Source organism: Pangasianodon hypophthalmus, chromosome 28 (genome assembly GCF_027358585.1).
Source record: "Pangasianodon hypophthalmus isolate fPanHyp1 chromosome 28, fPanHyp1.pri, whole genome shotgun sequence".
Lineage (NCBI taxonomy): Eukaryota > Metazoa > Chordata > Actinopteri > Siluriformes > Pangasiidae > Pangasianodon > Pangasianodon hypophthalmus.
The window spans coordinates 11,032,446-11,058,186 of record NC_069737.1 but is presented as its reverse complement, the minus strand read 5'-3'; the positions used below and the strand labels follow the sequence as shown (position 1 = coordinate 11,058,186).

Sequence of the window (25,741 nt, the reverse complement as noted above, 5' to 3'; positions counted from 1 at the left end):
TTCGTTATGGCCGAAGGAAAGATTCACCTTGCCAGAGACAAGAGGTCCATCAGCTACACTTGGCACACCATGGACTGTAAGGCGGACACTTATGAAAGACGCTCACCTGGCATTTCCTCTCATTGTGGGCTAGGAAGTTCTTACTGCTGTAGGGGCCATCCTGGATGTTGGACATGGCTGCTATGGCCTGAAGACTGCTGGGGGATACACATACCACCCTTTCCTTCCACCCCAGGTAACCCTGGGCTCAACGACAACAGCAGACTCTCTCAGTCACCGGCCTATAATCATGAACCTCTACTATGCCTTAACACCTACCCCTCTGTACCCATGTGTAACTCCCATGACTCACAGAGGTTCTCCGATCTGGGATTCCGACAGGTCATACAGCGATGGAAAAACACAAAATCACCTTCAGTGATGACATCCCCATCAAATGCAGAGCCTGCACAGTTTCTCCCTTTGAAAAGAAAATAGTTGAAGATTAGTTGACAACAATTATTGAAGATTAGTTGATGTTGTCCAAGACAACATCATTGGGCCCTCCTTCTCTCCATGGTCATTTCCTGTGGTCCTTGTGCCGAAACCCAATGACCCATACAGATTTTGTCTGGACTACAGGAAGATGAACAGCAAGACCGTACCAGATGTGTATCCAATGCCGCTAATTCATGACATCCTTGAATCACTGGAAGGCGCCTCCTGGTTCAGCACATTGGATCTGGACGAATCTGGGTACTGGCAGGTGGAAATGGAGAAGATGAGATGAGAAAGAAAAGACAGCATTTGTCACCACCTGGGGCCTATATCAATTTAAATCTATGCCTTCTGGCCTCGGCAATGCTGCTGTGATGTTCCAGAGGCTCATGGAGAAGGTCCTGACAGAGCTGAGGGGAAAGATTTGTTTCGTTCGATGATATAATAATCTACTTGCAATCCATTGACCAACACATCAAACACCTCAATGCTGTCATATATAAACTCACACAAGCCAACTTGACCTTGAAAGTGAAGAAGTGCCATTTCTTCAAATCCCAGCTGAAATTCCTAGGGCACATCATCTCACAGAAAGGGGTTGAGGTCGATAGGGAGAAGACCTGAGCCAATGCCAATTTCCCAACATGCGATCCCACATGATCTTAAAGTGCTGCAGCACTTCCTAGGACTGCCTGGCTGGTACCACAAGTTCATTCCTCATTTTGCCAATATTGCTGCTCCTTTAAACCACCTCAAGAAAAAGGGAGTTAAATGGGAATGGACACACGTGTGCCAAGCCAGTATGGATGCACTAACAGGCCCTAGAATATCTGCTAGTTCTCGCCCAGCCCAACCCTCTCCAATCATTCCAGGTCCACATGGATGCCAGCAACGTGGGACTGGGAGCCATCCTTACCTAGCATACTACAGAAGGACAAAAGGTGATGGCTTATGCTTCAAGAGCTTTGCAAGGCACTGAAATGAATTATTCCACTTCTGAAAAAGAATGTTTAGTGGTGGTATGGGCGGTGGAAAAGTGGAGGCACTACCTGGAAGGGACAGCATTTGAGGCCTTCACCAACCATGCGGCACTCGCCTGGGTGTTCAACTGCCTTAAGACCACACCTCTGACCCGATGAAAAGTTGCAGCAGTTCACCTTCTAGGCCCAACACCAAAAACGATTTCTCAACCTGGGCCCCGATGCATTGTCACAAGCATACGAACTGCTGAAAACAGTCACGTGTCACGTGCCGCCACGTGTTTAACCAGTAATCAACCATTCATCCCACATACCCCATATATTAGAATAAATCCTGCAAGCTGAACCGAAGGACCCTATCATCACCCACCTGCAGGTGGAGAACAGGAGATGGAAAGTCAAAGACAAGCAGGTAGCTGTATTGCCGAATTCCACTTAAGAACAATGGAGAGAAGTTCCAGTTATTTGTACCACAAACGTTAACACAACAACCCTCTAAGGGACACCTGGGGACGTTGAAGATGCTACTGAGGCTGTTGGAGGTAGCTAGGTGGCATTCCCCACCAGCAGAAAACAAACTACCTACCTGTTAGTAATTGTGGACTGTTTTACCAAGTGAAGTGAAGTGTAGCCAAGTATGGTGGCCCATACTTGGAATTTGTACTCTGCATTTAACCCATCCAAGTGCACACACACACACAGTAGTGAACACACACCCGGAGCAGTGGGCAGCCTTTTTTTTTTTTGCTGCAACACCCGGGGAGCAATTGGGGGGTTCGGTGCCTTGCTCAAGGGTCTCACCTCAGTTGTGGTATTGAGGGGGGGAGAGAGTGCTGGTCATTCACTCCCCCCACCTACAATCCCTGCCAGACCTGAGACTCTAACCATTAGGCCACGACTGCCTGTGTGGGTAGAGATGTTCCCTTTGAGAGACAGTAACAGCTCCCAAAAATTGTGAAAATCCTCCAGGAAGAAATCTTCAGTTGTTGGGGAGTTCCACAATGCCTGATCTCTGACAGAGGACAACAGTTCACTACCACCATCCTTGTTGATCTGTGCAAATCTTGGAGTAGCATCCAGAAACTCACCACCAGTTACCATGCTCAGACAAACCTGACTGAGAAAGTAAATTGACATTAAAAATCATGATATCATTATATATGGGAGAGCATCGATATACCTGGGACCAATGGCTTCCTGAGTTAAGCTTTGCCATCAACACTGCCCAACAAGAAACCACCAGAAAAACTCCAGCAGAACTCATGGTGGGCAGACAGATCAAGGGCCCACTGGAAAGATTAATAAACAGGCCATCTTCACCTGACCAGCCTTCTTACCCCCTGTTGGAAAGACAGAACATCATGGTGGAGGAGGCAAAATGCAGAATGGCCGTGCACCAGGCCAGACAAGCCAGATACTACAATACCCGGAGGAAAGATGCGCACTTCCAGCCAGGAGATTTGGTCTGGCTTTGGACTCACCCTCTCTTCAGTGCCAGAACCAAATTCTCTGCTAAGTTAGCGCCCAAGTGGGAGGGACAAGCTGAAATTATAAAATGGCCACTTAAAAAAATTGTAAAATGCCTGCTGAAACCTATTTGACTGAAGGTGGCCATGTTTTTGAAATAAATAAGTGATGATTAAAAATCCAGTTACAGATTGGCAGTTGAGTGCAGCACGCCAAATTTCAGCTCAGTTGGACTTTTGGTTCCTGAGAAACAGTTATTAGGATGTAACTCCACCCCCAACTGATGACCACGCTCCAATCTTTGCAGATGTCATCAAAACGTCTTTCATATTTGGTTCAAATCCATTTTACCAATCATGAATTACAGCTATTTGAATAATCCAGCTCTGCCTACTAGACTGAATTGGTGTATGGCTTTTCACTGTAGGGCTTATTTTCCAAGAGATTTGCTTTTTTGTGACATATTTTGTATTTATTTTGGTTTAATTTAATTTGAATCTATTTATTTCTGTAAAGCTGCTTTGTGAAAATGTCCATTGTTAAAAGTGCTATACAAATAAAATTGAATTGAATTGAATTTTGGTGTGCATAAACATGAATAGCTGTGAAGCAAAAGTAGGTTTCATGCAATTTAATTTATGCAAATTAAATTAAATTTAATTTATGCAAATTATCACAAATTTAAGTGGTAATGGTGCAGGCTCTCCATGAAAGAATGTGATCACCTGACCAGTGTGACCAGTGCTCTCTTATTTTTAACTCTATAAGTCTGGTATGTTAGCGCCCTCTTCAAAAATGTTCCAGTAATTAATAAAAGGGAGATTTTGATTGACTTGGCTGGGTGTGGATTTTAGGCCATGGTTTTTATTGGGGTATATGGTAGATCTTGTACTAGGCTTATTCCATTAATTATTAAGCATTAAACAGTTAATATCTCTCAAAAATAATTCACCCATTCATTACTGATAATTGAATGCTGGAGTTGCCAAAACAGATTAGAATCAAAGTGTGCTGTTGCTAAGGGCACTGACTTGGGTTGAATATTTTTTTGTATAAAAAAAATTATACAATACTTTTTTGTCCAATCTGGCCTTACATATTGTTTGTGTTCGGACATCAGATACTGCTATATAAGTGAGATGCAGTAGTATATAATAGACAGCAGGATCTCTGTAGAAACAAGCCATTTAAAACTTAGTTTAAAAACACAGTTGTTGAGTTGAGATGGTATGAATGATAATAGCATTATATAGCATTATATAATCAGAGCATACACTCACTGTCTCTTAGGAACACCTGCACATTCATGCAGTTCTCTGATCAGCCAATCATGTGGCAGCAGGGAAATGTAAAAAATCATGCAGATACAGGTTAAGATCTCCAGTTAATGTTCACATCAAACATCAGAATGAAGAAAAAATGTGAGCTCAGTGACTTTAATCTTGGCATGGTTTTGGGTGCAAAATGGGCTGGTTTGAGTATTGCAGATACTGCTGATCTCCTGGGATTTTTACACATAACAGTCACTAGAGTTTACACAGAATGGTCTGTGACAGCGGGCAGATGGAACACACACAAAAGGCACACATCACTCCTCGCACGACTGCTGGCAGGGTGCTGATAGGACAGCGCCACTTCAGCACCCCTATTGTTTTGGATAGCCAGAGTGCGCATGGCCACGAGGCGGAGCGAATTAAATCTTCACGGCTGGCAGACAGTCTCCGCCACGGCAGCAATCTAACCTCCTGGAGGAGCCGGAGGGATATAAAAGGAGCCTGCAGCAGTGCAGCAGATAAGGTAGGAGAAGTAATCAACACCATTAATGGTTGTTTCTTTCTCTCTGCTTTCAGAAGGTAATGTCAGTGAGGAAGACGGTCCCCTGTCTCCTCCTGCTGTACTTGGGGCTCTCCAAAAGCTGCCGCCACTAACCCTCCATCTCCTCAGCGTACTGCTACACGGAGATTGCCGCACCAACCTCGGAGACGACCTCACCTGTACTCAACCTCACCAGTCCCTTCACATTTGAATTACTGCTGCACGACGTATCACTGTAAATAAAAGAGGACATTCCCCTAACCAAAGACCTCTCTGTGCTGTGTTCCTTTGTGTGCTAAGGTCTCGCTCGTCACAGGTGCGAAAACTAAAACACATCCTGTTAGTAAAGGGTCTACAGGCTGAAACATCTTGTTGACAAGAAGGATCAGAGGAGAATGACCAGACTAGTTTGAGCTGATAGGAAGTCTATCGTAACTCAAATAAGCACTCTTTACAACTACGGTGAGCAGAAAAGCATCTCAGAATGCACAACACATCAAACTTTGAGATGGGTGGGCTACAACTGCAGAAGACCACATCAGGTTCCACTCCTGCCAGCCAAGGACAAGAATCTGAGACTATCATGAGCACAGACTCACCAACACTGGACAGTTGAAGACTGGAAAAAAAAACAAGTGATTTCTTTTTCTAATCTTCAACTGTCCAGTATCAATGAGTTGGTGCCCACGATAGCCTCAGATTGTTGTTCTTGGCTGACAGGAGTGGAACCTGTTGTGGTCTTCTGCTGCTTGGCCACTCAAGGTTTGATGTTTTGTGCATGCTGAGATGATTGTCTGCTCACCACAGTTGTAAAGAATAATTATGTGAGTTACTATGTCCTTCCTGGCAGCATAAATCAATATGACTATTTACCTCTGACCTCTCTTATCAGCGACAGAACTGTCGCTCACTCAGTGTTGTTTGTTTTTTGCACCATTCTGTGTAAACTCTAGATACTGTTGTGTGTGTGCAATTGCCAGGCATGGCATGATTGCTGGTGCCAGATAGGCTGCTTTGAGTATTTTAGAAACTGCTATCTCCTGGGATTTTCAGGCACAATAGGTTATGCTTTTAAGCTCACCACAGTTGTAAAGAGTGTTTATTCACCAACAACCATGTCTCAGGCAAAGTCACTGATTTCACATTTTTCCCCAATTCTGATATTTGATGTGAACATTAACTGAGACTCTTGCTCTATATCTGCATTATTTTATGCATCGTGCTGCTGCCACATAATTGGCTGATAATTTCATGAACAAGCAGGTCTACAGGTGTTCCTATTATAGTGGCCAGTGAGTGTATGTCTCCTGTCATAACCTTGCTTATGACAATTTTTTATTGTTTCTTTCAGAACAATAAAATTTTGTACTCCTATTTTGAAAAAGTACTGGAGACTGAATGTCTCAAAGTGGACAGACAAACACAAGCATCAACAACAACAGGTCAAAACAACAACAGATAATAAAGGCTGGGAATACACAGACACGATCCTGGAGTGAGACTTCTTAAAATAACACTCGCAATCTAGTTTATTTGAGTTGAGTTGCATTAGAATTCAAATGACTGAGCAGGAATTGCTGCTTGACTGAATGTCATGTGATGAGATGGGCTGTGTATCATTGGAGTTTCGATTTTCAGTCATATAATCTTTCAATCATAAAATTAAAGAAAGCAAGCCAACAAACTTCCATAAACTGTGATTTAAATGGCTCATATAGTGTATAAGTCAGCTTTGTTTGCCGTGGAATCTTCTTTTAATGCTGTGCAACAAATTAGGGCCAGGACTAAGTGACCCGTTAGTGACCGATTGGTATGTCTCAGTTTGCACTGTGCCCTATACTCCTTACTGTTCTGCGTGCCATCATTGGGCATCCCAAATACATCACTTTTCTATACGACATGTGTCCTCCTGCTTTTCCAACATGGAGGCCAAGGTGTCTGAGAGGCTAACAAGCACATTTATGTGAAAAACTTCTGGCCGGCAGTCACAGAGACACTTAAAACAATTAAAAGTTTCCCTGTGTGATGTTCCCTGTGTGATGTGTCCATGATCACCTTGGTACAGTGCAGATACCTTTTTTTCTGTTTTTATGCCATTTTCAACCATTTTGTATCCATCTCAATTAATTCATACCTAATTCATCTTTTCTCCAGATTTTAGCCTTTTTTAGGTGCAGTTACCTTGTTAAATAATATTTTTTATTCGTGTAGACATGAGTCCAAATACAACTTCCACTTTTGCCTGTGAGAAATCCCTTTTCTTTTGCTGCTTTGTCCTTATTTTGTGCTTTCTGTGAGCTTTATCTTTTATGGAGTTTATCAGCACATCAGCAGTTACTGGGTAGCTAGTAGCAAGAAGGGTAGATTGAATATTGCTGTTAGTGCCTGATGTACTGCTGATATGAATCATGCTCTTTAAACATGATGACACATGGCAGCTGGAAAAAAAATCAGGATTTTCCATATCCTGCAATTTAAGAACATTTTAATCAGACAAAAATGTATTTCTGCATATGTTGAGCCCATATTTATCATATCTTTTGATGAAAACAGAATAAGAAGAATAGCCACACATTCCAGATAATAGCCTGTAGAATAGCCTACTTGTAGTTCCAGGTCGAGTTTGTTCACACTGAAATGTACTGCAGTGTGCATTTCATATTTGGATTTATGTATATTTGATTTCTAGACTTGGTGAGGTGAAACAAGTAGAAACTATTAGATTTGAGTGAATAATTTTATTTAATATATATGAAAAATGAATTACTTGAATGACCACAAACTACATGAACCTGGAACATTGAACATAAATTTAAAAAATTTCAGTACTTTACATCTTTGTTTTTTTGTAGGTCATCCAGTTCCTGGAAGGAGAAAGGGGATGAAGTCGGATCAAGGGATGGGGAGGAGGACAGGAATGATGAAATACAGGACAAAATAAAGACCATGAAAAATGAAGAGAGAATGGAAATAAAGACCATAATGTCTGATTTCAGCTCTGCCCAAACACAGCTACATGCCCGCATTGTTGCCTGCGAAACAGAGAATGCACTACTCTTATATATATTTTTCAATAATGCACATTTTTACAAACACACATAGCTAAAGCATGCGCACAAAAAAGGCTATATTAGATCATAAAAAATAACTCTTTGTATGTATGTATATGTATAAATGTAGACTGAAAGAGAGGGAGGAGACGGGTAAAAGAAGAGTAGAGGATATGCACATCATTGCTAAACTGCAAGATAAGCTCAGTGAAAGAGACCAGCTCATCAAGAGACTGGTGGTTAGTACAAAAGGCATACATACATGCAGGTGAATGACGCTTAAGTGTGTACACTAACAATGTTTGTTATTTTGTCCACCAGGAAGACCTCCATCAGTTATCCCAACATCCTCCTCTTAGCAGTGATGGGACAGAGAAGTCCTACCACCCCAGAACACAATCAGGGAGTCTCACACCTACCATTAAGGTTAGTTTCACACATCACACACACAGTGCTTGGAGAGATTTTGGGATGCGTTTCAGCCAAACAATGGTATATCTCACAATTACCGATAGTGTGGTAAAGAGTGATGTTTATGCCTTTCCCCACATCACAGCATGTTTTTGTCCAGCTTTAGTCATTGATATTCATAAGTAGACTCAAATTGTTAATTAATAATATTTAGTTGACTCATATTAACTGGTAAATGTTTCATGACTCACTGCTTGATGAATGAAACCACTGCATGTAGAAATACTGATGTATGTTCCCACTTTCCTGACAAAAAAGTACTGCGCACATTGGAGAATAAGGAGATGGTGAATTGCCAAAACCGAAATTTACCCATTAGTTAAAAACCATACATATGGGGCTCCCAGAAAAGCATTTGCCCTATCGTCAGGAGTTCACAAGTTCAAATCCTGACAATGCCACAGCTATTGTGAATGAGCGTCCTAAACAGCAAAATTGGATGTGCTGTCTGGGTGGGAGGGATGGCATTACCATATCCCCATCTATAATTGTGACCCTAACCAATCATGGTTGTCTGTGAGCTTATGTAGGTGGAAGTGGGTAGATAGTGCTTTCCTCCAAGTGTGTTATGCTGCCCTGTGGCATAGCATTAGCAGCAGTTTGTAAAGAAGCGGTAGTTCGCTTCACATGTCTGAGAGGAATCTGTCATGTGATGGGAAAAGCTGGCTAGTAAGTGGAAATTGGTAGATGACCAACTTAGATAATGGTGGGGAAAAAAGCACATACAAACACACACACAAACAAGGACTGTACATATTTCATAAAAACAAAAGATGATTTTAACAATATAGCCCGCCTTTGAAAATGGACATACTTTAAAATGCAAAATAATGCAGTTTCACATATCTGTCTGGAAATATCCTATTATAATAAGAGAAGTTAATTATCTGAATGAGCACATGAAATATGCAGTTGTGCTATGTACTGTGAATTAGTATTTTGGAAAAAGCGCTCAGCCAAGCAAAGCAAATGTTCTTTGTCATGTTTACAGAAAAAGATCCTTGAGGACATCCCACCAAGTGGGACCAGCATACCAACTCTCAGTTCAGTGGAGGGGGCATCCCCCAAGTCATCACAATTGTTAAGTTGGGCAATCCTCCCATCACAGTCACAAACTCCAATTTCCCCTCATCCTGAAGCCAATACTTCTGTTCGACATACTCTCTCTCCCCCTCATGATCTCCTGCAACAGGTGCAACTCAACAACAGCCAGCACATCAGGTAATTACAGACACTCATGCAAATCAGTACACATGGGCCTAATAAAAAAACATAATAAACATAATTGTTTTGAAAAGTTCTACGAACAAGAATATTTAAAAGCAATTTCTGGACCTTGTTCACATTTCAATGCTAATAACAAAATCTTCCCTTTGAGTGTGGTTTGAGTAGTCGAGAAACTGCTGATCACCTGGGATTTTCACACACAACAGTCTCTAGAGTTTATACAGAATGGTAGGAAAAACAAAAAAACATCCTGTGAGCAGAAGGTCTGCAGTCTGAAACACCTTGTTTGAAGAGTAAGATGAGAGAGAAAAGAGGAGAATGACCAGACTGGTCTGAGCACGCAGTAGGTCTATAATAGTATGAATAAGCAGTCTTTACAAATGTGTTGAGCAGAAAAGCATCTCAGAATGCGGAAAACATCAAACCAGTTTGGGTGAGTCTGTGCCCTTTACAGGCTTAGATACCTGTTCTTGGCTGACGGGGTGGATCCAAATGTGGTCTTCTGCTGTTGTAGCCATCCACCTCAAGGTTTGATGTTTTGTACATGCTGAGATGCTTTTCTGCTCACCGTAGTTGTAAAGAGTGATTATTGAGTTACTGTATCCTTCTTGGCAGCTCAAACCAATCTGGCCATTTTCCTCTGACCTCTCTTATCAACAAGGCATTTCCACCTACAAAACTGTCACTCAGTCAGTGGTTTTTGTTTTTTGCACCATTCTGTGTAAACTCTAGAATGTTGTTTGTGAAATTCACAGGAGATGAGCAGTTTCTGAAATACTCAAAATGTTGATGTGAAAATTAACAGAAGCTATTGGCAAATATGCTGCAAAGCTCCCATTCTACCACATCCCAAAGGTGTTCTATTGGATTCAGATTCTGTGACTGGGAAGGCCACTGAAGAACATTGAGCTCATTGTCATGTTCACAGAACCAGTTTGAGATGACTTTTGCTTTCTGATTGGTGCATTATCATGCTGGAAGTAGCCATTAGAAGATGGGTAAATTGTAGCCATGCACATGGCCAGCAGCAACTCAAATTGGCTGTGACATTCGATTTATAATTGGTTGGTATTAATGGGCCCAAATGTGTCAAGAAATCATTCCCCACACCATTACCAGCCCACACCTCCACCAGCCTGGACTGTTGAGACATGGCAGGTTGGGTCCATGGATTCATGCTGTTGGTGCCAAACTCTGACCCTACCATCTGTGTGCCTCAGCAGAAATTGAGATTCATCAGACCAGGCTATGTTTTTCAAGTCTTTAACTGTACAGTTTTGGTGAGCCTGTGTCCCTGCAGCCTCAGTTTTTTGTTTTTGGCTGACAGAAGTGGAACCCAACGTGGCCTTCTGCTGTTGTAGCCCATCCACCTCAAGGTTTGACGTGATATGTATTCTGAGATGCTTTCCTGCTCACCACAGTTGTTCAGAGTGGTTATCTGAGATACTGTAATCATTTCTGTCTGCAGAACTGCTGCTCACTGGATGTTTTTCTTTATTCTAACAGAAACAATTCTCTTCTGGGTGACACCAGATAGTGCGATTATAAATCATTTCTCTTCTATAACTGTATACTCTAGAGTCAAGTAGTGCTAAGTGTGTTAAAAGGAACTTGAGTTTGGGCATCATTAGAGTTTTAACTTTAAATCTATTATACCAAACTGAAGTTATCAACTGTTCAGTGATTGAAACTGCAAACTGTTCTTAGAATTGCAGTCTTTAGGCTATTCAAAGAAGAACATCCATAGCCATCTTTAAGGTGTCCATGTAGTACCATCCAGAGTAATCTCATGGTGATCTTTAGGCTATCCATGCGGGTTAATCCTCAAAAACAGCGAGTGATTTTTCAGGTGAGTCAGGATCACTGCTTTCTCAGGAGTAACATCTGTAGCTGAGAGGGGAAGAGAGAGAGCCCCGTTATTATGTATGCTCTTGTCTTGTAATGGTTTAAGAAGATGGAGAATGTGCGCAGAGTGCAAGCAGGGACTTCGGCAAGACTAGCATAACATAGCATTATGACAGCATAACTAATAGGGGGCGCCAGAGGGTAACACAGACATGAGGGCACCCTGGGACATAAAGTGGCCAGCCACTCCACCATCAACAAACCTGAGTGAACGCGTGAGAGTGAGGGGGCGACAGCATCCAAACATTGCAGTTTACCAGTACGCTCAGTGCCCATGAATCCTTCAGATCTGTGCCTTTACCTAAGAGTTCACTCAGGTACTGCAGCATTAGACCATTCAGTGCTTTATAAGTCATTAGTAGTATTTTATAAGTGACATTTTCCTGGGAGCCAGTGCATTGTGGATAAGATAAGGGTGATATAGTCAGGACTCTGGCTGCTGCATTCTGGACCAACTGGAGCTTGTTTTTGCACCTACTGGAACATCCAGACAGCAAGGCGTTACAATAATCCAACGTAGAGGTAACAAAAGCAAGCAACTAGTTTTTCTGCATCATGTAGTGGCAGTAAATTTCTTATCTTAGCAATATTTCTGAGATGAAAGTAGGCTATCCTAGTAATATTATCATCATGAGCTTCAAATGAGAGACTGGAATCAATAATCACCCCAAGGTCTTATACTGCTGCACATGGTGTAACTGAAAGGCCATCCAGAGTTACTATGTAATCAGAAAGCTTGCTTCTAACTGCCTCAAAACTACTTCACATATATCAGTAAAGGCCACATTGTTTTAAGAGCACCACCTGGACATCCAGCAGTTCAGTGGCCATAACCTGAAGTTACATTGCCGTGCCACATTGGGATGGGGCCAGTGCATACTACAGCATCTGACATCACCTTTGCTAATTTATACACTTCTACAATGTTACTCTTAGCAAACTCTGACTGATGAAGGCACGTATTATATGTTTGCTTAAGACTCCAAGATTACATGCTATGTCTGGTGCTCTGGCTAATACATCTAACTAGTTTTGCTGGTGCCCATAAAGACCTAGCTAATTTTGTGTTCTGTAAAATATCTCCTATAACCAGAGCTCTTTCAAGAGGCTTCTCAGCAGGTGCTTCACTGAGGAGAGCAAACCTGTTAAACATGTGAAAAGGGGGAGGAATGGTGCTCCCTTTGGCAAGCCATAGAGTTAGCTTTGGCTTTGTGATTATGCCACCGTGTCATCACCCATTCACCATGCTGTGAGGGCTTTAATGCCGCAGTTTGGGGTTTGATAATTCTGCCTAAGAATGCAGAAGGGGAAAGTGAAAAATACAACAAATGAAAACGATAGCACAAAATTATTACTGAAAAAGAAAAAAATGGTGTAGTTTAAATGCTGCCACAGGCAAGAAACTCAGGGCAAACAGTTCAAAAACAGGAACTATTTCACAGTAATGACATCGCAAGAACTATGTCCAATGGAGACGAATCAGAGGATTGAAGGATGCCTTTGTCTCATGCCACAGGGAAAACAACATGCAGCTTAACATCAGAAATTAAAGGAACTGGTGGTGGATTCCCATCATGTTAAAGAGAGTGTAAGACCAGTAACCAAACGGGAGGAGGTGAAGATGGTACAGTCCTGCAGGAACCTTGGGGTCTACCTGAACTGTAGATTGGACTGGACAGACAGGATGGCAGCAAAACTGGAGATCATAATGGACACTTTTGCCCATCCTTGAATCTTTAAGTTAAGTCCTAAGTCAACAGAATCAACATGATTAGTATACGTTAACTCTATAGTAGTGATAAAGAACAGTACTATTCAGAATAAAGAGGAAAAAACACCATAGATCAACAGTTGTGTGCAACTATATTTTTAGAATTTTTTTTCATAAAAGTCTTAAAATATAAAAAAGAAAATGCCACTTGAGACATACAGCAGAAACTTTAGGAATGGCCAAATCACCAATTTGGTACATTCTTAAAAAGAAGGAATGCAATGGAGAGCTCAGCAACACCGAAAGGCCTGGAAGACTACGGAAAACATCTAAAGCAGAATTCTTTCCTTGTTGAAGAAAAACCCCTTCACAACATCTAGCCAAGTCAAGACCACTCTGGAGGAGGTAGGCATATCATTTTCAAAGTCTACAATCAAAAGATGCCTTCATTAATGTAAATACAGATGGTTTACCTCGAGATGCAAACCACTTGTAACATGCAAGAACAGAAAGGCCAGATTAGACTTTGCTAAAAAACCTCTTTAAAAAAAAGCCTGCCCAGTAGTGATGAAAGATTAACCTGTAGTAGAATGATGGGAAGAGAAGAGTATGCAGAAGGAAAGGAAGGGCTCATGATCCAAAGCATACCACATCAACCGTCAAACATAGTGGAGGAAGTGTTATGGCATGGGCATGTAAGGCTGCCAGTGGAAATGGGTCACTGGTGTTTATTGATGTGACTGCTGATAGAAGTAGAAGGATAAATACTGAAGTATATAGAGCTATACTTTCTGCTCAGATTCAGTCAAATGCTGCAAAACTGATAGGAAAGCGCTTCACAGTACAGATGGATAATGACCCAAAACATAACACAAAAGCAACCCAAGAGCTACTTGGGAAATGGAATGTTCTTAAATGGCCGAGTCTGTCACCTGACCCCAAACCAATTGATGCTTTTCACCTCAACCCAGGTGATGCTTTGATGCATGCTTTTCACTTACTGAAGACAAAACTGAAGGCAGAAAGACCCACAAACAAGCAGCAACTGAAGGCGGCTGCAGTAAAGGCCTGGCAAAGCATCTCAAGGGAGGAAACCCAGCATTTGGTGACGTCCATGGGTTCCAGGCTTCAGGCAGTCATTGACTGCAAAGGATTTGCATCCAAGTATTAAAAATAATCCTTATATTTATAATTATGCAAGTTTGACCAATTATTTTTGAGCCAGTGAAAATTCAGGGACTATGTAAAAATGGCTGTAATTCCTAAATGGTTAATTCAAAATTAGCCCAGATGTGAAGCCTATGAGAGACTGTTGTCACATACAGGGTGTGACTAGTGCTTGCCAGATATTTCTGCAGCTACTTTAATGTTGCTGTAGGTCTCTTGGGAGCCTCCCTGACAGTTTTTGTCTTATCTTTTTGTCAATTTTGTAGGAATATACAGTTCTTCGTAATGTCACATTGGAGCCCCATGTTCCCCACTAGTCAATGATAGCCTTCACGGTGGCCCATGTTACAGCTACCATTTTGGAAATTCTTTTGTATTTCTCCTGATTGATAACTTTTGACTTTTTTAATGAGATCCCGTACATGATTTGTAAGCTCTTTGCAGACCATGCCTTCAGCAATCAGATGAAACCAAGACACTGTCAAGAAAATCCTACAGAAATAGCTGATCTTTATTTGGGGCTAATCAGAATTACTTAGTTGATGACAGGTGAATGATAATTACATTTGAACATTACTTTGAATGTGATTAGTTAATTCTGAACACAGTCACATGACCAATTCCAAGTGTGCACACTTATGTAACTGGGTTATTGTATATTTTTCTTTTTTTCCCCCTTAAACATTTCACATTTTTTCACTGGTATTTTTGGTTGCTATATCATATTAAAGGTGGAAAAAGATCTGACTGTAATGTAATCTAACGGTAATGCTGGAATTGGCATTGAACTCCAATTCTCAAGCTGCACCTGAGGCCCAGGACTACCCTCCGCAGCTCACAGCCTTACTACCATGTTCAAGGTAACTTGACTTCTGATTTCACAGGCACCCAAGGCTGGCTTGTAGGGGAACAGCCTACTACGCTAATCTCACGAAGCTAACCAACACACTGCCACCACTACCATGCTAGTTGCACCAGTGCCATCAGCTCATCACATTCCAAGCCCTTCTCAAGAAGCTCAACCTCAGCACCCAGCCTATCCAGAACCCAATGCATATTCAAGCACTAGAATGTGGATCCTTCAGAGGAGGATCCATCACCCATTGCACTGATCCCATTATTCTCCAATTCAGCGCCCTGCACCAAGAGAGCTCTGGGGAAATGACTGGAAGATCAATATCTTTCTAGTGAGCTTAATGACCCTGCTGTTGTAAAGGTCCTCAAGCATTGGCAGACTACATCCAATGATCCTCTCTGAAGCCTGTAGTCATGTAATCCTATAATGTTTAGCTTTTTGGGGACTGGGATGATGGTAGAGGTCTTGAAGCATGTAGGAACAGATCAAAGTTCTAGTGATTTTTTTTGAAGATGGTTGTGAAAACCGGTGCTAATTTTGATGAGCCCATAGATATCCTGCTCAATGATAGCGAAATGAGCAGGGGGGAGAGGTGTGAGAGACAGGGTTGGGAGGAGGAAAAGAGTATCCTTTGGATTTTCAAATCTACAGTTGAACTCATTCAGGTAAGTTTCTTCTCACTTTGTAGTTGGTAATCTCCTGGAGGCATTTCCAGACCGACATTGGGTCATTAGCCGCACTGTGGCTTCTCAGCTTGCCTGAAAAGTTTATCAAGAGTTCAATGAGGTTTTCAGCAAGGCCAAAGGCAAGCAGCCTGTCTCCTTACTGGCCTAATCGTACTCATGGCCAGCACCAAACCTCCTCAAAACTGCATCCATGTCTGCCACAGAGAACAAAGCTAAAGAGGAGTATATTGAGAGGCACTTAAGCAAGGCTATATTAGACCATCCACATATCCTGCATCCTCTGGATTCTTCTTAGTGGAGAAAAAAATGGGTGGACTCAGATCCTGCATTGAATATAGAGGACTGAACAAACTCACAGTCAAGTATCAACACCCTCTGCCACTTGTCCCCTCTGCAGTGGAACAACACAATTTCTGTGTCTTCACAAAAGTGGACCTGCGCAGTGCTTACAACCTCATCTGAATCAGAGAGGGGGATTAAATGGAAGATAGCACCATCTCTAGCACCACTTCTGGCCACTATGAGTACTGTGTAATGCCATTTGGGCTATCTAGCGCCTACAGTGTTCCAATGTCTCATCAGTGACGTCCTCAAGGACATGCTGAGAAAGATTGTAATTGCTTATATTGACATTTTGATCTATTTCCCTTTCATAGCCAGTCAGGTTGATCATGTCAAGCAAGCTCTGGCCTGGCTTCTCCAAAATCACCTGTATATTAAGGGAGAGAATAGAGCATTTCATGTGCCAAATGTTCCATTCCTGGAATATATTATTAGCTCCAAAGGAGTACTCATGGCACAAACAAAGTGACTGCCATCAAGGAATAGCCCATGCCATCCACAGTCAATGAAATACAGATTCCTATGGTTTATAAACTTCTACAGGAGGTTTATCCAATGCTTTGGTTCCATTGTGGCACCTCACTGCTAAAGGACAGAGGAAACTGAAGTGGAACACACCTGCTGAACAAGCCCTTACACAGCTCAATGAAGCCTTAACCACAGCATAAAGCAGGGTCAGCTTAAAGCACCCAGACCCTTCCATTCATTGTGGAGGTAGATTCACTTTTTAATTCACTTTTTTTATTAGTACTGTGTGCTAGTCGGCGCTGCACTGTAACTCACTGTGCCCATTGTCATGTTTTGATAGTTTTTGTACTGTCTTGTGCCATCCGCAAATGTTTGCACTGTTCACTTTATGTAAATATATGCAATGTCTGCTGTAGTTCTGTGTTTTGTTTTACGTAACACCTTGGTTCTGGAGGAATGTTGTTTCGTTTCACTGTGTACTAACTAGCTGTATATGGTTGAAATGACAATAAAGCCACTTGACTTGACAATAGATGCCTCAGAAACAGGGGTGTTCCTGGGTTATCACAATGATTTAGAAAGGAACTATGACATCCGAAACAGATAACTGCTCACTGTTAAATGACCATGATCACTGATTTAACTCATTGATTTAATCACCGAACACTGTTTCCCACAATAACACAGTCATTATGGTCATCAATTTTCAAAGTCCCTACAACTTATCTCTCTGCCCATACTTCCACTTTTGAGATATCCAAGAGTCTCTTCAACCAGGAATTCAATCAGCAACAGAGGCACTCAGTTCAAGTCATGAGTTTGGAGTACCTTTATGGAGAAACTGGGAGTGTCAGCCTCATATCAGGCTATCATCCACAATCCAATGGACAAGTAGAATGAGTAACCCAAGACTTAAAAACCAAGGCAGGTTTTTAAGAACCTTTTGTGCAGACAATCAAGAGGACTGGTCACACTTTTTCCCCTGGGCCAAGTATGCCCAGAACACTCTCAAACATTCCTAGCCCATCACCTAGCCCACAAGCTAACCCAGCAATACATCGGACCATTTAATGTATTGCAAAGAATCAACAATTTAACCCAGGGGTTTTCATCCTTTTAGGACATGCTACCCCCCTCCATTTGTCTAATTTCACTTGCGCCCCTGACCCCCAATATCCAAAGTAATGCATGATAACACCGTTGTCATACTACTTAGTATGCATATACTGCGCATAACATATATTGATACATAAAATATATAAACAGCTTACTGTATTCAGTGTGATACAGGTTAAGCCTGTTTCTGAGAGCACATCATGTCAATCTGTGGTTCAATACCTGATACAGATAACCGTAAATCATCATCCACTGTCAATAAGCATGAGCTTTTGATGTAAGCAAGTACAGAAAATGTGGATTCACAGAGCCAAATTGAGGTGAAAGGCAAAAGTACATCAACTGCAAGTCTTGCAAGTTCAGTATACTCTGTCTCCACTGACAGCAAGAATTCTGTGTGGTTGAGTTAAACAGTGCCTTTAAAGAGCACGTGGAGCTACATCATGAACCAATGCCGTGAGTCCTTTATTTTTCCCTCCCATGGCTCCCGCTCCATCTGTGCACACAACGACACAATTGTCCCAAGACAGACCCAGTTCATTCAGTTTGCCATTAAGTTTATCAAAAATATCTCTCTCTCTGCATGTTTTTTCCAGTGCTGAGCAAAATAACAGATCCTCAAGCAATTTGCTCTCATAGCAGTAGCAGCAGTTGCCATGTCAGTGATACAGTGACTCATGGTGTTATCTGATAGCGAAATTTGTTCAGTGTCACTGCCAAACTTACCCCCAAACACAGTTCTACAGATAGCCATTACTGCTGGATGAATAGTGCTCTCTGCTTTGACTGTCACTGTAGTTTTTCTGGCCATTGTTTGTTTTTGGTTTGTTAAGCGTGATTCTTTACGGCAAATAAAATAACTGTCTTATTGTTAAATGGCAGGTGTTTGCATTGCAAGTGTCTTATCAGTTTCACAGGTTTCAAACTGTCATTTGCAAGCACCTCAGAACATACAACACACTGTGGACATGGTTCGTTATTTAGTTTGATGCACATGAATCCGTATTCTGTGTACTGTTCATCATACTTCCATTGTTTTGATGCACCCAGACCTTTGGTTTTTGCAGCAGTTCTCTTCTGTGTGGAAAGCCCTGCTGATGTGGAGGGTTCATGCTATCAGTGGGGTGAAGATATATGGGCCCAGTCTGGGATTCTTCTTGTTTTTTGTCAGTCGGTTCAACAGTTTAACCATCGCTGGTATTCTTAATTTTTGCAAGCCACAGGTCCATTTTGTTTTGTTGTTTTTGTTATTTACTGCTTGAACACTCAATCACTGCCAACTCTGTTGTAACTGTCGCAGCCAACAAGGATACATAGAGATTGCCTGATTAGCTCAATAGTATCGCTGGGGGACTAGTCAGATTGCCCCCTTGTGGATAACAAAAGATTTGCTAGCAATGACAGCTTTATATTCACAGCTGTGTCAGTCGACTTCATTTACTCGAGTGTGTGCCTAGGAATATAATGTATATATACATTATATATAATGTATATATACATTATATATAATGTATATATACATTATATTATAGACATTACACTATATAATTACATATATGTATACATTACAGTATAACACCAAGTCAATTAAACGTCAGGATATCAACCTGTCCAGTTAGGAAGCATAAGTGATTGTGAATCAGTTTCACCTGCTTTGGTACAAATGAAAGTGACAACAGGTGCACCGGAGAGGCAACAGCAAGACAACCCCCAAAAAGAGAATGGTTTTGCAGGTGGTGGCCAAAGACAATTGCTCTCTCCTTATCCTTTCTGACTGATATGTCCTTGTCAATACTTGTAGCATGAGGCAGTACCTGCAACCCAATCAGGTTGCACAGGTAGTCCAGCTCCTCCATACATGCCATCGCAAGGAAGTTTGGTGTGTCTACCAGCACAGTTTCAAGAGTATGGAAGACATACCGGGAGACGAGCCCTTACATGAGGGGAGCTGGACAGGGCCATAGAAGGGCAACAACCCAGCAGCATCGGAGCATCCGAAGCTGACAAGTAGCACCACAGACTGTCCAGGAGCTCACTGATGCCCTGATCCAGGTCTGGGAGGAGATCCACCAGGACACCATCCACTCATCAGGAGCATGCCCAGACATTGTCGGGAGTGCATACAGGCATGTGGGGGGCCATACACACTATTGACTTACATTATGAGTTGCTGTGATGAAATTCATGCAAGTTGTATCAGTCTGTAATTTAAATTTTTTACTTTGATTTTTGGTGTGATTTTTGAATCTGTCATCAATGTGCTGAGACTTTGGCTTCCACTGACCATTGTAACAACATTTTGTTCTCAACAAATTACACAATGTATATAAGCAAAGATTTTCAACTTGAATATTTCGTTTGTTGAGATCCAACGTGTGATTTAAGTTTTACCTTAATTTTTTTTGAACAGTGTATATACATATACATACATACACAATCCAAACACACCACAGACGCAAAGTATCGTTCAGTGTTATTCAACTGACATATCAAGCCTTGTTTACGCTCTTGTTCTGCTATCTGTTTTTTCAATTCTGGTTTTTGCCATGATAATGTCAGAAAGCCAAAGTCGGACCCAAATGCAGAACGCGTACAGAGATTCAACTTTAAGAGTCTTTAATGAGCACAACGGTTTACACACAGTCAATGGTGGCAGAGTTGATGCAAAGGACGAAGCAACAGGCAGATAAACAATAGCAGGTTCACAGCTTTACTCACAAACAGGGAGCTCAATATCCACACGAACTGTATGAAACAGATTACAGAGTCCCATAGTGGTGGAGACGCGCTAATGGCTAACTCGCTAGCGGCAGCAAGGCAAATCTCCGTAGGCAGACAAATCCAAAGGAGCAGGCAGAAATCCAAGTGCAACAGTTTCAAATAATCCAAAAACCGACAGTCAGACAAATGATAACGCAGGGCTTACTTAAACTTAACTTACTTAACGCAGACTTAATTGAAATACTGAAGGCAAGCAGGGTCAAAACTGGGAAGACTAACACGGGAAACAGGGTGGGATAGCTACTCAGGCACGCGAGGTAAACTGAGGAGACCATCTGGCAATGAGCACTTGCTGGTTGAGGCATTATATAGTGCTGGAGATACAAAATGGCCGCCGACCCGGAAGTGCAAGTCATGACAGTACCCAAACAAAAACGGGTGTCTCACGACGTCCCTCCAGGCTGTTCCGGGTGGTATCTGTGGAACTGGGCGATGAGTAGGGATGTGCCGGGCAGGAACCCAGGAGTGCTCCTCAGGGCCACAACCTTCCCAGTCCATGAGGTACTGGAGTCCTCTACCCCTTACTCTTCCTCTTCAACATCTGGAGCACAGGAAGCGGTGGACGGTGTAAGCTGGTCCTCCGTCGATGAACCGGGCGGGTGAAGAGGGTCTGGAGGCAGGTACCAACAAGCAGGCTTGGACAGGCTTGAGCTTGGACACATGGAATGTGGGATGGATCCTCAAGGCACTGGGTAACTTAAGGCACACGGTCACGGGATTGAGCACCTTGGAGATGGGGAATGGTCCCACGAAGTGAGGAGCCAGTTTCCTGCAGGCCATCTCGAGGGGCAGGTACCTGGTGGATAGCCACACTTGGTAGGGTGGAGCCCTGCGACACTTGCGGTTGGCCCACTTAGCATAGCTCCTGGAACTCCTCAGCATCATGAGGCGGGCTTTTCTCCAGGTGCGGCGGCATCGCTTGATGAAGGCCAGGGCCGAGGGTATGCCTCCAACTCCTGCGTGGTGAAGAGTGGGGGCTGGTACCCATAGGCGGCTTGGAATGGCGAGATGCCCGTGGCAGCTGATGGGAGTGAGTTGTGGGCGTATTCTACCCAGATCAAGTTCGCAGGATGATGGGTCCTCGGAGCACAGAATGCTCAGCCCCGTCTTGAGCTCTTGACTGAGGCGTTCTGTCTGGCTGTTGGTCTGTGGGTGAAAACCGGATGAGAGGCTGACAGTGATTCCTAGGAGCTGGCAGAATTGTTTCCAGAAGAGAGATGTGAACTGGGGCCCCTGGTCAATCACAATGTTGCATGGCAGTCTGTGGAGGCAAAAGACATGTTGGACCATGAGCTGGGCTGTTTCCTTGGCTGAGAGCAACTTGGGCAGTGGTATGAAGTGGGCCATCTTGGAAAACCGGTCCAACACGGTGAGTATGGCGGTGTTTCCCGCGGAGCGAGGGAGGCCCGTGACAAAGTCCATTGACAGGTGCGACCAGGGTCTCTTGGGTGCAGGCAGGGGTCAGAGGAGTCCTGCCAGATGGGCCTTGGACGTCTTCTGCTGAGCACAGACAGGGCAGGAGGTTACGAACTCTCTGACATCCCTCCTCATGGAGGGCCACCAAAAGCGTTGGTGGACGAGTGCTTGGGTAAGGGCGATACCAGGGTGGCAGAATATCCTGGAGCTGTGAACATCAAGAATATCCATGCAGAACCTGTGAATGCATGGAATTAGGGATGAAGAGCTTGCCCTCCAGACAGTTCTGTGGGTTCATTGACAGTGGCCTGCTGCACCTTCCGCTCAATGTCTAAGCAAAGAGCTCTCACCAGGACCGAGGACGGGAGGATTCGTTCTTCAGGGTGTTCCTCTCCCACTGATGAGAATTGACACGAAAGGGCGTTGGGCTTGCCGTTCTTCAAACCAGGGCGATACGACAACAAGAAGTTGAAGCCTGCAAAGAAGAGTGCCCAACAGGCCTGCCTATTAGCCCAGCAGACCGGAAAAGAAGGCGCAGCAAGGGTTACCAGCAAGGGTTTAGTCCTGTGTTGGGCTTGGTGCAGGCTGTAGCCATCCAAGACCCTTACCAGTAGAGCTGAAGGAAGGGGTTCCGTCTTGACGCCTAACTGCTCTGCTAGCTCTTCATCCATGAATTCAGAGTCGGTGCCAGAATCAATAAATACGGCTAGGTGGTGGTCCTGGGGACCGGAACGGGTCGGCTCGCCACTGACTGATCTTTCAATGATGAGCCTTCCCTGTTGCTGGACAGGTCCGCACCACATGTCCCGAGCCGCCGCAGTAGAGGCACAGGCCGGATGAGCGACGTCTCTCCTTCTCGGCGGTGGATAGCTTGTGTCGACCAATCTGCATGGCTTCCAGTGCTTCCAGTGGGGACGCGAGCCAGGAGGCATTTAAATGGCACCCTGGGTTCTGGATCGCCAAGTCGTCTTCACCGATCTCTCATGGCAATGCTCTCGGAGATGATGATCGACATGGGAGGCCAGGTGGATCAGACCTTCAAGTTGGTCAGGTAATTTGTGGGCGGCGAGCTCGTCCTTGGTATCCGCTGCAAGGCCCCTGTAGAAGGCGTCATAAAGCGCTGCTGGATTCCACTTACTTTCGGCTGTCACAGTTCTGAAGTCCACAGCGTATTCTGTAACCGGGCGGTTCCTTTGGGCAATCTTGAAGAGCGCCAGTGAAGCTTCTCTCTTTGGTGAAAGCGTAGTATGAGGTGCAGTTGGTGGACTGCAGTTCCCACTCTCAGCAGAGAAATGACATATGCTATCTTGGCTCTCTCCGTAGGGAAAGACGATAGTTGTAGCTCGAAGATCACAGAGCACTGCATGAGAAAGGAGCGGCAAAGGACCGGCTCCCCAGGAAAGCGCTCCGTCTGAGGCAGATGAGATTCCCGGACAGGCTGTGGAGCTGGCATCGCTGTTGATGGTTGAGGGCTGAGCTGGCTCATGCGGTGAACCAGGTCCTTAGTGACGCTGGTTAAGTCCTTAAGGCAAAGTTCGTGGACGGCTGTGGTGTTGGATAGCTAGCTCAACAGCGCTTGCAAACTCTGAGCATTCGCTGGGTCCAGGCCTGGCCAGATGGTACTGTCAGAAAGCCAGAGTCAGACCCAAATGCAGAATGTGGACAGAGATTCAACTTTAAGAGTCTTTAAAGAGCACAACGGTTCACACACAGTCAATGGCGGCAGAGTTGATGCAAAGGACAAAGCAACAGGCAGAAAAACAATAGCAGGTTCACAGTCTTTACTCACAAACAGGGAACTCAATATCCACACAAACTGTATGAAACAGATTACAGAGTCCCGTAGTGGTGGAGACGCGCTAATGGCTGACTCGCTAGCGGCAGCAGGGCTAATCTCCATAGGCAATCTATCACATGAGACTTCTCCATTGTCTCATGTTTTAGATCTGTGTGCTTGTCTTTTTAAGAAAAAATTTCCTGCAACTGCAGCTGTCTCTGCTGCCTGACACTGATGTAATTTATCTTGGTTTCATTTTTTTCACATCACAAAAACCTGCAATTTTAACATGAGTGCGTAGATCTTTAATGTCCACTGTATATTTTTTGTTTCTTACTAATACAAATAGCATGAAATAATATGTAGAAATTATTTTTTAAATGGTTTAAACCATGGCCTCTGCACAGGTTACATGTTTGCAAAAAAACCTGTTTGAAAAGTCGCTTCCCAGTCCAGAAGGGTAGTTTGTTTTTGGATATGTATCTCAACCTATGTTATCTCAACCTATGAGCAATATAAATATCACAAAAAATTAATGACAAGAAATATAGTAAAACCAGAATGAACACTGGCAGTGACTGTGGGGACATTGCTCCTGGACACGTCTGTAAATACAATCTATATAAAGCTGTAACTTGTTTGACTGGCTTTCCATAACTAATCAAGTAGATACATATTTTTTTAATTCATTATAAAGAAAAAAATACAACAACTGCTCTTGTGAACATCCCTATAAATCATTAGGAGCAGAATTTTGCATGTTTATAGTGTCACAACTAGGCTTTCAAAACTGAAGCTTTGTGCTAAGGAATTTGCTCTTTTAGGGGCACAATATGAAAGGCACTCAATATCAACACCTACCTTGCTGCGTTTCCTTTGCTATTAAGTATCTTGTCCAGAGAAGTGTAAAATGTTACCTTATATTTGCCTCTATATTAGTGTTTTTATTTCTTGCTTGACAATAGTATTGTTTCATACAATCTATTTCAACTTCCCATTAGATATTTTATGTAGGTGTATGCATACTGTGATGAATGAATACATGGATATGGAGAGAGCACCCTTGCTAAGCCCACTAGCCACTGGCCTGCAGGAATTCGCCAGTGGGATAGAATCAGAGGAACCGGGACTAAAAAAAATTCTGCAGGTTTCTCCTGCACCCAACCAGTGAGAAGCATTATTAATTAAACTCTCAACTGTATCAACCCTCAATTACGGCCAGCACAACAGTATTGCATCTCAACCATGTCACCATCTCCAAAGAGTTTATTTTATAATGGTACATACTTTATCTCCTTGTGGTTATATGTATTCTTGTGTTGTTAAATGATGTACTTATCTGTGTTTTAGGGCTCCTTCTGAAAAGAGGGTGATTGAAGCAGGACCTGATGGCCAAGACCCCAAGAGGCAAGAGTGGTTCACCAAATACTTCTCTTTCTGAGCATACTTGGATCATAATTTTCTGATATAGATGTCTATTCAAACATACTTTGAATCTACACTGAGTCCAAAAAAGGTTGGAAAGGTTACCAACAGGAACTCTCATTACCTATTTGCCCAACATCTTTCACACAAGCACATACAGACTGGTAACAAAATAAAGGGAAAAAATGGTGCCTTTGTTATGCTGTGTGTGGCCGCTTATCAGGGCACAACAAATTATGATAGTTAATGATGTTTTTCCTTTAATTTTTCACCTGTGTGTACAAAGTTATGCTGCCACACATCATGACTGTGAACAAACAGAGGGAAGTAAAAACACGAATCCTCATAAATCCACCTGAAACATACCACTCTGTATTTATTTGTAGGCAAACTTGTATTTTCCCCTGATAAGATGATAATTAATGATTAATTCACATACAAATGATGCAACATGTACAGTTTGTGTTCATATCTTGATATGGAGAATACGATTTATTGTTCATTGTATGCTGCATGACTTAATGAATATTAATGTGTAACCATTTTTAAAAAAAATCTTGATTAAAAACTGTTTGCAAATTATTGCACATATTTTGGAATACCA

General features: G+C 42.9%; 1 protein-coding gene across 4 annotated transcripts in view; it reads left to right on the top strand.

The window, feature by feature from the left end:
* Positions 1 to 25,719, top strand: part of fam184b (family with sequence similarity 184 member B) — a 116,831-nt gene extending 91,112 nt beyond the window's left edge. For all 4 annotated transcript variants that reach the window (XM_026943007.3, XM_026943005.3, XM_026943006.3 and 1 more), the window contains 5 exons: positions 7,592 to 7,783; positions 7,920 to 8,028; positions 8,111 to 8,215; positions 9,252 to 9,481; positions 25,063 to 25,719. In XM_026943007.3, coding sequence (XP_026798808.1) covers positions 7,592 to 7,783; positions 7,920 to 8,028; positions 8,111 to 8,215; positions 9,252 to 9,481; positions 25,063 to 25,153 — 727 coding nt within the window. In that variant the 3' untranslated portion in view covers positions 25,154 to 25,719. The remainder of the gene's footprint in view (positions 1 to 7,591; positions 7,784 to 7,919; positions 8,029 to 8,110; positions 8,216 to 9,251; positions 9,482 to 25,062) is intronic.
* The last annotated feature ends 22 nt before the right edge of the window (positions 25,720 to 25,741 follow it).